The sequence below is a fragment of the Trichechus manatus genome, unplaced genomic scaffold (genome assembly GCF_000243295.1).
Source record: "Trichechus manatus latirostris isolate Lorelei unplaced genomic scaffold, TriManLat1.0 scaffold00092, whole genome shotgun sequence".
Lineage (NCBI taxonomy): Eukaryota > Metazoa > Chordata > Mammalia > Sirenia > Trichechidae > Trichechus > Trichechus manatus.
The window spans coordinates 4,859,710-4,871,248 of NW_004444028.1; the positions used below are offsets into that span (position 1 = coordinate 4,859,710).

General features: G+C 47.4%; 1 protein-coding gene across 1 annotated transcript in view; it reads left to right on the top strand.

Annotated features, from left to right (window-relative positions):
- The window catches only part of LOC111821602 (diacylglycerol kinase gamma-like), a 42,365-nt gene that overhangs the window by 4,892 nt on the left and 25,934 nt on the right, over nucleotides 1-11,539 (top strand). Inside the window, exon 3 of the mRNA XM_023736791.1 lies at nucleotides 8,854-8,918. Within this exon, the coding sequence (XP_023592559.1) occupies nucleotides 8,854-8,918 (65 nt within the window). The remainder of the gene's footprint in view (nucleotides 1-8,853; nucleotides 8,919-11,539) is intronic.

Below are 11,539 nucleotides of genomic sequence, written 5' to 3' on the forward strand. Positions count from 1 at the left end.
TCATTCCCTAGGCCTCTTCTGGCTACTTCCTCCAGGGACCTAGGCAGTCACCGTCTCTCCTGTTCTTGGTTCAAGGCCCTCTCTCGTTTTGGACCATCTGCTCAGACCCTGCGTCCTCTCACCAGGAGCATGTGCGTCTCCAGCTCCTGCAAACCAGACATGACTGACAAGTCTGGAGTTCAGGCAGCTTCTAGACGGGGACTTCCTGTCATGACAGTGTCACAGAAACTCAAGTGTCTTTTTCCTGTAGTAGCCACAATATAGTAACTTGCCAACGTTTACTGAGTACCTAGCGCACAAAGGGAGAGTTTTCCTACGAGGTGGGTACAGTCATTATCCTTTTTTGTTTTGTAAGAGGGAACTATAGCTTAGAAAGATAAAGAAACAGATCCAAGCTGGTGAGTGGTCAAGCCAGAAATCACTAGTGTCTAGCTCCAGGTCCTGACTGAGCTATGGACCACTGAGCTGTGTGGCCTCCGCACAGCCCCCTCCATCTTCATGCAGCCAACGGCAGCAGCATTTGGAGAGAAGGAAGTCTCAGAATTTAGTATGGCTGACCAGTACCCCTTGTCAGAAATGCAGATTCCACCCCTAGGCCAGATTCTGATTCATATTCTCTTTCAGTGGGTCAAGGCCAGGTATTGGAATCTGCATTTTTAACGAGTCCTTGAGATAGTTCTGATGCAGACGGTCCTAACCGAGCCCTCTGTGAGTAAAGACAACCCATTAGAGCAGAGAATGGTCAAAAGAAGTGGTTCTTCACAGGAGCAGAAACCAGATGGAAATAGATGAAGGGGAGGGAAGCTAAAAGGGAGGGGACAACCAGCCCCATGAGCAACCAGCCCTAAAAGAGAGCTGAGTGGCAGGACTGGACTACCTTCCTGGGAATGTCTAGATGGCAGGTTACAACCACAGCTGCCTTCTGAGTCTCCAGCCCCAAACTTTCCCTTTCTCAACACATCCAACTCTGGCGGCCGGAAACAGCGCGGCAGAGGCCTGACAGCCTGCCTGTCTGTCTCTACACATCAAAGCCGTCGCCGTCGAGTCGATTCCGACTCATAGCAACCCTATAGGACAGAGTACAGCTGTCTCATGGGGTTTCCAGGGAACGGCTGGTGGATTCAAACCTTGTGGTTAGCAGCCAGACGCTCAAGAACTGCACCACCAGGGCTCTGCACACAGCCACGTATAAAAATGATACTCACTTAGTCACCCTTTCAAGACCCAATTATTGTCTCCTTTGAATTTTTTGATGATACTCTGTGTTTTCACTAATAAAGGCATGCCGATTAAAGGACCAATTCAGAATTTTTGTTGTGAGTTATGGATTTTGATACCTCTCATCTGGGATCACGTGTGTGATGACCTAAATCCTGCCAATATGAGTCAATGATAAAATCAGGCGTTTTATTATTATTATTTTATTTATTGAAAATTTGCAAAATATGAGGTAAAACACAAAGGCACCTGCAAAGGCTGCACACACACATTTTATTCTCGTCTCCTTCTTCTTAACCTTTTTATTATTTTTCATGAAACTTTTCAAAACATGGTACAATGCATTGTTCCTTACTGCAAGAGCAGTACTTACAGCTCTAGTAAATGAAACCAAGAGATTTTTTTATCTCAGGAAAATTACCACTACCATGCATTCTTCATTACTGCAAAAGCAATACTGACAGGCAAAATAAATAAAACTAAAGGAATTTGAATCTCAGGAAAATTACCACTACAATGTATTCTTCATTACAACAAAAGCAGCACTAACAGCTAAGAAGCAGAAACAGCTGCCCTGGAATACTGCAGAACTGTTCACAGCAGTGCATTCCACCTAGTACACGTGGAAGCAATGATTGGACCCTAAGATTGAATGCAGGGTAAGAATAACTTATAGGAGTTCCAATCTCTTTTAAAAGTATTACTGCAAGGCATTATTCCTTACTGGAAAGGCATTATTTATTGTTTGGAAGCTAGAAAAGAAGGGAGCCCGTAACACCTGGAAACAATGAATGATGTAAAGGAGAAAATGGCCACTATGATTGAATGATGACTGGCAATAGTTTATTCTCACAATAAGTGCATTCTCACAAGAACATAGTAACTAGGAAACATAGTAAGGAGGCTTATCTCACAGAAATAAAGGCAAACCTGTCAAAAGTTTAGAAAATTAACACATCTGGGAGGCATCACCTAAGACAATGCTAAATCTACAAAAAAATGAGGCTCCAACTCAGGATTCTTGAGATTCACGCATTTCAAAAGGCTCCCACCTTGAGGCTAAATGCATTAAAATGAGGCTACCTCCTTTCCAAAGAACTTCAGAGGCATAAAAAGTGGGTGGGATACCGAATGTCCCATAGGTCTTGAAAGGGTTAGTATTTGCTGACCAAATGGACGAACACACCAAAATGGAATAAACAACCTCCCTTCAACAGATTGTTAGTTGTTAGTTGCCACAGAGTTGGCTCTGACTCCTGACGACCCCATGTACAACAGAACAAAACGTCACTCAATCCTGCATCATCTTCATGATCGTTGTTTTGCTCTAGTCCATTGTGTAATGCCTTCCAACCTAAAGGGCTCATTTTCCAAGACTATATCAAACACATTCTGTTGTGATCCATAGGGTTTTCATTGGCTAAGTTTTGGAAGTAAATTGCCAGGCCTTTCTTCCTAGTCTTAGTCTAGAAGTTCCACTAAAACCTGTTCACCATAGGTGACCCTGCTGGTATTTCAAATATCGTGGCATAGCTTCCAGCATCACAGAGAACATGCAAGCCACCACAGTACGACAAACTGACAGATGAGTGGTGGCTCATTTAGATAACCACCCCCTAAACCCAAGAGCCAAGACTCATCAGTGATCATAGTTTTAAGACATTCTTGCAAATAAGAAGGAAGGAAGGGAGAGAGGGAGGAAAGTTCTACTAGTTATCCCCAAGGAAAGGCATACAAACAGATTTTCCATCACCCACATGGTCAAGATATTGATTAGACCTGGGCTGACTTATAATAACCCAATCTGTTCATCTTTCAAATTATGAAGAACTTCACATTATCTTCCTAATAATTTTTTTTCTCATACACCTTTAGCTTGTACGTGTTTAATATTTTATTATAGAGAAGTGAGGAGCAAGTATTATTTTTTTTTTTGTTGGTGTACCCTTCGCTTTCTCTCGGTAAAATATTTGCAGGGTTTGTGTGCTCGCTCTTTAAAAGCTGGGAAGAGAAATTCTTGAGAAAACAAGTAACCAACACGCAACCCTAACAGAGTCTGGGGCTGACATTTGCAGAAGGTCTTGCTCCCTATTTGACTTCCCAGACTTGGTAAGAGGAGAAGTAGGTATGTAAACCAACCCACTTTTACTTCCTTATGATGATTAAGTAGAGTCAGACTCCTTTGGCAAAGAGAACCTTGCAAAGTCTTTGCCTCTTTTGAAGAACCCGGAACGTCTTATTGATATCAAATATCTCCTGCCTTGCATTTATAAAAGTGATGACAATGACCCCTGCTGTGGTATTCCTGGTGGTAAAGTATTTGCCCTGCTGCGTTCACTCTGCCCTCTTGGTGCCAGTGGGACTCATGTAATAGAAGGATAAACAAGGCAGAGGGTCCAGATTCTACTAGCCTAACTAATGGACCACAACTACCACAGCCTCCACCAGACTGAGTCCAGCACAACTAGATGATGCCTGGCTACCACCACTGACTGCTCTGACAGGGATCACAATAGAAGGTCCCAGACAGAGCTGGAGAAAACTGTAGAACAAAATTCTAACTCACAAAAGAAGACCAGACTTACTGGTCTGACAGAGACTGGAGAAACCCTGAGAGTATGGTCCCTGGAGACTCTTTTAACTCAGTACTGAGGTTCACCCTTTAGCCAAAGATTAGACAGGCCCATAAAACAAACAATAATACATGTAGCTCAATCATGTATACGAGACTAAATGGCACACCACCCGGGACAAGGATGAGAAGGCAGGAGGGGACAGGAAGGCTGGACGAATGGAAACGGGGAACCCAAGGTCGAGAAGGGGAGAGTGTTGACATGTTGCAGGATTTGCAGCCAATATCACAAAACAGTATATGTATTGATTGTTTAATGAGAAACTCATTTGTTCTGTAAACCTTCATCTAAATCACAATAAAAAAATTCTGACAGATTCTGCTAGCCTATCCAGAGCGTGACTATGGCCTTGGCCTCCATACCACCTCATTCTAATCAACCACATGCCAGGTTCTCATCAGTAGGGGGTTGAGAGAGTTGGCCTTATCAGTCCTTTTAAATGATGATACGCACTGGCAGGAGATTTTAAACATAGTCATTCAAGACACCACTTCCTCTGACTTCTCTGGCCTCCTCCTCCCTGCTCTTTATTTTTGGATTTGCAGAGATGTCAGGATGGCCAGGTATCAGTGACAGGAAGTTTGAGACTGCAGAACAGTTCCTGGGCTATGTGTAACTCTGAAGCCCTCAAAGGCTCTGCTTTCACCAAGCCTTAACAGGATAAGTGAACAGCTAATCCCTTGATTCAAAGAAATCTATTTCTGATGCTAGGGGAACCCAGGGGCCGAGGAGAGGCTGAGGCCTGTCACACTAATCCACACACCACTTCCACCTTACACATCGTACTTCTTAGGCTTCACCAGCCAGGTTTCCACAATGATAAGCCTTCTACCCACTGGCAAATGGGTCAAGAAGCATCGTTTTCTCTGCAAACTCTTCAATTCCCTCAACATCAGGTTCTTATCTCACCTGTAAGAGCCATAAACTTACATAGACAGTGGGACTCATGGAAGGGGGTCTTGGCAAGTGGTCCACATTCTTTTCCGTTCCCCACTCTTTCAGAAATTTTCAGAACAATCCCAATTTCAAAGAACCTGTTCGATTGCCTCCTTTCTCTTATTATCTCCATAAATTGCCAAGGTGACCTAGACCTGCATTGTCCAGCATGGTAGCCACTAGCCACACATGGCTATTATGTACTTGGAATATGACTTGTCCCAACTGACATGTACTGTAAGTGTAAAGTATACAGCAGATGTTGAAAACTTCGTATGAAAAAAAAGAATCTAAAATAATTCATTAATATTTTTCTATTGATTACATGACATGTTATTAGGATAATATTTGTGGTATATTAGGTTAATTAAAATATATTATTAAAATTAAATTTGATCTTTTTTTTTTTTTTACTTTTTTAATGTAGCTACTACGAATATTTTAAATTACATATGTCTCTTAAACGTTACATTTCTATTGTACAGCGCTTGCCTAGACAGGCCAATATTTCAGAGTCCGAGTAACTAAAACACCAAGCCGAACTCATTGCCATCAAGTCCATTCCGACCCATACTGGCCCTATAGGACAGAGTAGAACTGCCCCATAGAGTTTCCAAGGAGCAGCTGGTGGATTCGAACTGCCAACCTTTATCATTAGCAGCTGAACTCTTAACTGCGCACCACCAGGGCTCCCAAGGGGCACAAACACCCTTCATCCAACCGTGTGCCTGGAGTTTGAGTTCAGGAGAGAGTAGCTGGTGTCCATGTCTCTCCTTGTCTCCTTTTCACCCAACACCTCATAGAAAAGCCCCCGCATAGACAGGCCATCAGGAATGCCAACTTCATCACTTTTATGGGTTTCCAACTCCCACCTTCCATCTTCAGAAGAGATTTTTACAGCTGAAGGAGGAAGACAAGATAGGGCAGGACGCTCTCTCTTCTTGTGAAGCCTCATTTTGCTGTGATTATTACCAAAGAAGGATTTGGCCCCTGGTAGCACTGGTTTCCAAAATCTAAATGCAGTGACTCCTGAGTGTAAATACAGCCAGTTCAGTGGCCTGCACAGAGCAGCTCAGTGGAGGATGAAGGTGAATCCTGACTCCCTTCTTAATCCCCCGGTAGAGAAACACAATCAGAGTGTTTACCGTCTTTGCCTTTGCGAGACATGAACAGCCAAGGAGCCGATCAGTTCTCTCTGTTACCTTGTGTATTTACCAACAGGCTACATTTTCAAAGTCTTAATCACACAGCTTAATTAATAATATTGTAAAGGCTAGTCTCTGTGAAAAGAAGCTTTGCTAAACCTATGGAATAAACCTCGATACGAAAAAACCAAGGACAATCAGAGCAACTACACGGGGGAGGGCACCTGTGTGCATATTCCAGAGAATTTTGAAAAAAAAGTCAGTCACAGCAATATTGGGGGCCAGGGGCTAGTAAAGTACAAATCGTGCCAGGCAGCATGTGATTGCTTTTTTTCTTTTTCCCCTGACGGAAGAAAATTGGTGCTTCAAAAGAATACAAGCCGGTGGAATGTTTTCTTGAATTCTCGAGAAGCGTTTGATGCATGTCACATGAATCTTATTCACTGAAGCTCGGAGAGAGGCGGTGGCCCAGACTAGGGGCGTGAAGCTCTGCTTTCTCCAGAGCTGTGCAGGCTGGATGGGCCCCAGTGAGAAAGGCCGCCCCGGGGTCTGCCCACCTCCCGCTGTACATCCAGAGGGGCGCCTCACCAAGACCTTCAACTCTTGTTGTGTCTTAAACTAAAAAATGAAACGAAATTACAATTCAACAGCTAAAATTTAAATGCTAAGTTCCCAGAACATTATTTCAGCAAAGAGTCTTTGCCAACCACAGATTAAGCCTATTTTCTTGAATTGCTCTTCTCACTTACAATGCGTGCTGGGGTGACTCCTACGCCACATGCAAATGTTATAGTAAAACCTGTGAAAGCCGGAACCTGTGTAAGGCAGAAACCTTCAGAGAAGGAAAACGCAAATATTTTCCACTAAAAGTGGTAAGACTGCACCCTGTCAAAGGCAGAAAACTTTCAAGACCCGAAAAAACCAGGCCGTCCCATCGAGTTCTGGCTCTCACAGGTTGCACCATAGAAAACCTCCTCTTTGTCCCCGCACTTGCCTCTGAACCTTCTGTCCCCACCGTCAGCCTGTATTTCACCCACCGCTCCCCCTGAATGCTCAAAAAATGCTTACTCACTGAACCTCCCGATGTTAAAAAGAATAATCAACGGCCATATGTTGTCATTTACAGCATTTCCGTATCAAGGAACGGGTTTAATATGCATTAGCAGAAAACGCACTGCCTGGAATTCAGGTCTCTTTTAGTTACCTAGTTTAGTGCTTGAGTTTCTGTATTTGTGCCTTTTTTTTTGTTTTCCTGCACGCATCTGAATCAGCTCCCTTTTTTCTGTGCTGCCTTCCCCTCCAGCCCAACTGGCCTGCTTATGTCCAAAGCCCAGCTCCTGCATCCCAAGTGCTGGTCACGGGCCCTGAGCAGTGGAGGGGCAACACAGGTTCTTCTGCTGGAGAAGGAGCCCACCATCAAGGGTGGAAGGCTCCGTCTGGGGAGGAGGGACAAGTTCGGTTTTAGGTTTGAAGCGTAGGGTTGTTTTTGGAGATACCCGCTGTGGAGGCATCAACATCGAGAACTGAGAGTTGTTGAGATGTGGCCCTTCCAGGGGCATGTGAACCACAGAGCTCAGGGGAACATCACTGTTCATGGCTAAGGGAGCCTGGTCCATGGGTGGAGAGCCGGAAGCACAGTGCCATGGGAGCCGTCCTAACTGTGAGTTCAGAGGAGCAGGTGGTCAGTAGCACAGTGAAGTGTCCATACCCAAACCCAAACCATTGCCGTGGAATGGATCTCAACCCATAGCCACCCTATAGGACAGAGGAGAACTGCCCCATAGGGTTTCCAAGGAGCAGCTGGTGGATTCGAACTGCTGACCTTTTCCATTAGCAGCCGAATGCTTAACCACTGCACCACCAGGGCCTCAAAGTGTCCATAGGATGTGGTAATAAGACTCTTACTGACATTGGAAAGAGTCATTTCAGTGGAGTGACAAGGAGCAGAAGCCAGAAAATAGAATACACACTTTTTAATTATCTACTAACGAAGTATGCTCCACAGGAGAAAAATGTGGCAGTCCGCTTCCGTAAAGATTTACAACCTTGGAAACCCTACGGGGCAGTTCCACTCTGTCCTAGAGGGTCACTGTGAGTTGGAATCGACTTGACAGCAATAAGTTTGTTTTTTCTGGTTTTTGATGAGGTATAGAGTCCCCGGGTGGTGCAGACGGCTAATGCACTCGGCTGCTAACTGACATGTTGGCGGTTCGAACCCACCTAGAGGCATCTCAGAAGAAAGACCTGGCTATCTACTTCCAAAATTTCTGCCATTGAAAACCCTATGGAGCACAGTCCTACTCTGACCCATATGGGGTCGCCGTGAGTCAGAGTTTACTCGACGGCAACTGGTTTTTTTTGTTGCTGTTTTAGGATTACCCAATGCCACTAATTCTTCCTACTCATCCGGCTGATTAAGAGCTAATGGAGAACAGCCTCATACCAATGTTCAACTTCCCGGTTTTGACAACGTGCAGTGCTTATGTAAGATGTTAGCACTGGGGAAGCTCTCTGTACTATTTTTGCAGCTTCTTGTGAGTCTTAAAATATTTCAAAATAAAAAGTATTTTTTAAAAAAGAGGTAATATGACCAGGCATTTCCAAAAACTCCCGCTCAGCACCCCCCACAGGCTGCTGCACGCTGCCTGCCTGCAGAGACCCTCTCTCTCTTCAAAGGACCCGGGCATCCCCTTGGCTCACTCTTGAACTACCGGCTTCTCACCAGCCAGGCGTGGAGTGAACGTTGCAAGGGCTCTGGGCCAGCTGACATGGGCTCTCAAGGCGTTCGTGACACTGGCTTGCAGCCTTGGACATGATGTTCGGCTTCTGTCTGAGGCTGGGTGTTCTGTCTGAGATGGGGCCTGGGGTCTGGGAGGCATGGCCACTGACCCAGGTTCTCCTGTCCTCTCTTGCCCTTTCAGGATGCTTCAATTGCGCACAGATTCCACCTGATGAGAGAGAAACACCCTGAAAAGTTCAACAGCAGGTAAGAGGCCATGGCCCCCGCAGGCCTGGCTGCTCTGCCCTCCGCAGCCGCCCTGCCCAGCCTGGCCAGACCCAGGCCTCCCACCAGCTGTCATGGCACGGGACTCTGCTTTCCTGCCATGCGGCCGGAAGAGGGTTTTCATTTCCAAGAAGAAAAAAGTGTCAGAAGCCTGCCACAGCCTGGAGACTGTCCCTCCTGAAGGATACCATGCAGAGGGAGGGGTTGGAGGGCGGGAGGGGGAGGCGTGGGGCGTCCACCTGGGGGCAGGTTTGTCCTTGGTTCACTGGCATCTCTCTCGTGGGGCTCCCCACCCCCAGTTCCTGCAGCTCTTCTAGGAAAGGGTTGCAGAGGTAGAAGGGGGTTCCCAGAGCCCTCAGCTTCTCTCCATACCAAAGGGGAGGTGCAGGACCAGGAGCACCAGGAGGGCGGGGGCCTCTTTCTCCCAAGATAGTGGAGGGCAGCAGCTGAGAGGCCTGTGGTGGCCCCTGAAAAACCAGGAGCCCACCAGGTCTCAGCCTCGGCCTGGACGCCCTGAGTGAGGTCGGAATGTCAGGTCCAAACATGAAAGGAAAGAGAAAACCAGGTCGTTTACAGACAAAACACAACCTTTCTTGCCTGAAGAGGGAATCCGGAAGGACTGCGGCATGACAGGCATAGCTACCCCCCGGGATTGTTCAGTTCCCCTTCTCCCATCTTCTCTCATTCGTCCTCTTCTTGGTTGATTCCTGTCCTTTCTCTTTCCTCTTTGTGGTGCCACTTCAAGATGACCACTGGACCCCAGCCCCACCCTCAGGAGGGGGAGGGGGAGGGAGAATAATGATTGTGCCCGAAGGGCTTGACTTTTATTTAGCCTGCAGGGTTCTCTTCAAAGAAAAGATCAGGAAGTTATCTGCAGACATTCATTTAAGGCCCAGCACCTCCAAAGGAGCCGTGCTGGTGCAGTGGTTAAGTGCTATGGCTGCTAACCAAAAGGTTGGCCGTTCGAATCCACCAGCTGCTCCCTGGAAACCCTATGGGGCAGTTCTACTCTGTCCTGTAGGGTCACTATGAGTCACGGCAACAGATACCCCCACAAGAACTCCCTCATTTTCTTTTCTACTCCTTCGCCCTGACCCCACAGCCTGGGAGGTTAACCAAGAAGAGGAAGGTCTTTGGGGGATCAGACAGTGACGGTAACGAAGCTACCTGTGGGATGTAGCAGCAGCTGAAGCAGCCTTGCTGGGATTGGCATCCACTGTCTGTCCCAGGCATTTTCCTTCTCGCTGTCTCACACGCAGACCAGACACACTTGCTTTCAGTCCCTGCTGCTGCCGCACTGACAGATTTACAAGTCAAACAATGCCCCACTCACAGACTTTCTCCTTCTCATATATCCACGCAGTCACTTCTTTATGCTCCTACTCTTCTACCCATTCCACAGACTTTTAAGGCGCTGTCTTCACACAGGTACCTATATACATACTCATGCACACGTGCCTGTTACGATGCCATATATGCCTACGGAAATCCGTGGGGGTTCTGTTCATTCATTCATTCAACAGTACCTTGCGAGAACATGTCAACACCAGGCACAGCTGTCCAGGTGTTCTGCATAGAGCTGTGGAGGGAGGTCACCGTCCAGTGGTGGGGACAGACTGAAAAGCACATATGCCTGAGGACTTGTGAAGAGTGATGGGAATAGAGGTGAGCTGTAGGAACACAAGAAACCCTGGTGGTGTAGTGGTTAAGAGCTCGGCTGCTAACCAAAAGGTTGGCAGTTCGAATCCACCAGCCGCTCCTTGGAAACCCTATGAGGCGGTTCTACTCTGTCCTTTAGGGTCACTATGAGTCGGAATGGACTCGATGGCAACGAGTATAAGAACACAGGAGTCCCTGGGTGGTGCAAACGAGTAAAGCTCTAGGCTGCTAACCGAAAGGTTGCATGGAGGTTCAAGTCCACCCAGAGGCACCTTGGAAGAAAGGCCTGGTAATCTATGTCCAGAAAATCAGCTCTTGAAAACCCTATGGAGCCCTGACACACACCGGGTCGCCATGGGTCAGGGTCAACTCCATGGCAACTGTTCTTTGTTTTGTTTTGTGTTTTTAATGGGAACATAAAGCAAAGCATGGCACGTGCCCTTGAGGGTTTTCCAAGGACAGAGAAGTCCAAACCAAGACACAGAAAACAAGTATGCATTTACTAGGCTGGACAACAGGGGAGTTACAGCCCAGGCAGGAGAAACCGCCTGTAGAAAAGGGTACAAAGAGGGAGGGGGCGTGCGTGGGGAAGAGCAAGTCATTCGGTGTGGCGCCAGTTGTATGGCCTCCCGGCGTGGGTCGGCTGTGGGTCCCAGCGTGGGCTGGCTGTGTGGGTCCCAGTGTGGGCCGGCTGTGTGGCCTTCCGGTGTGGGCTGGCTGTGTGGGTCCCAGCCTGGGCCAGCTGTGTGGGTCCCAGTGTGGGCCGGCTGTGTGGGTCCCAGTGTGGGCTGGCCGTGTGGCCTTCCGGTGTGGGCCGGCTGTGTGGGTCCCAGCGTGGGCCGGCTGTGTGGGTCCCAGCGTGGGCCGGCTGTGTGGCCTTCCGGTGTGGGCTGGCTGTGGGGGTCCCAGCGTGGGCCGGCTGTGTGGCCTTCCGGTGTGGGCTG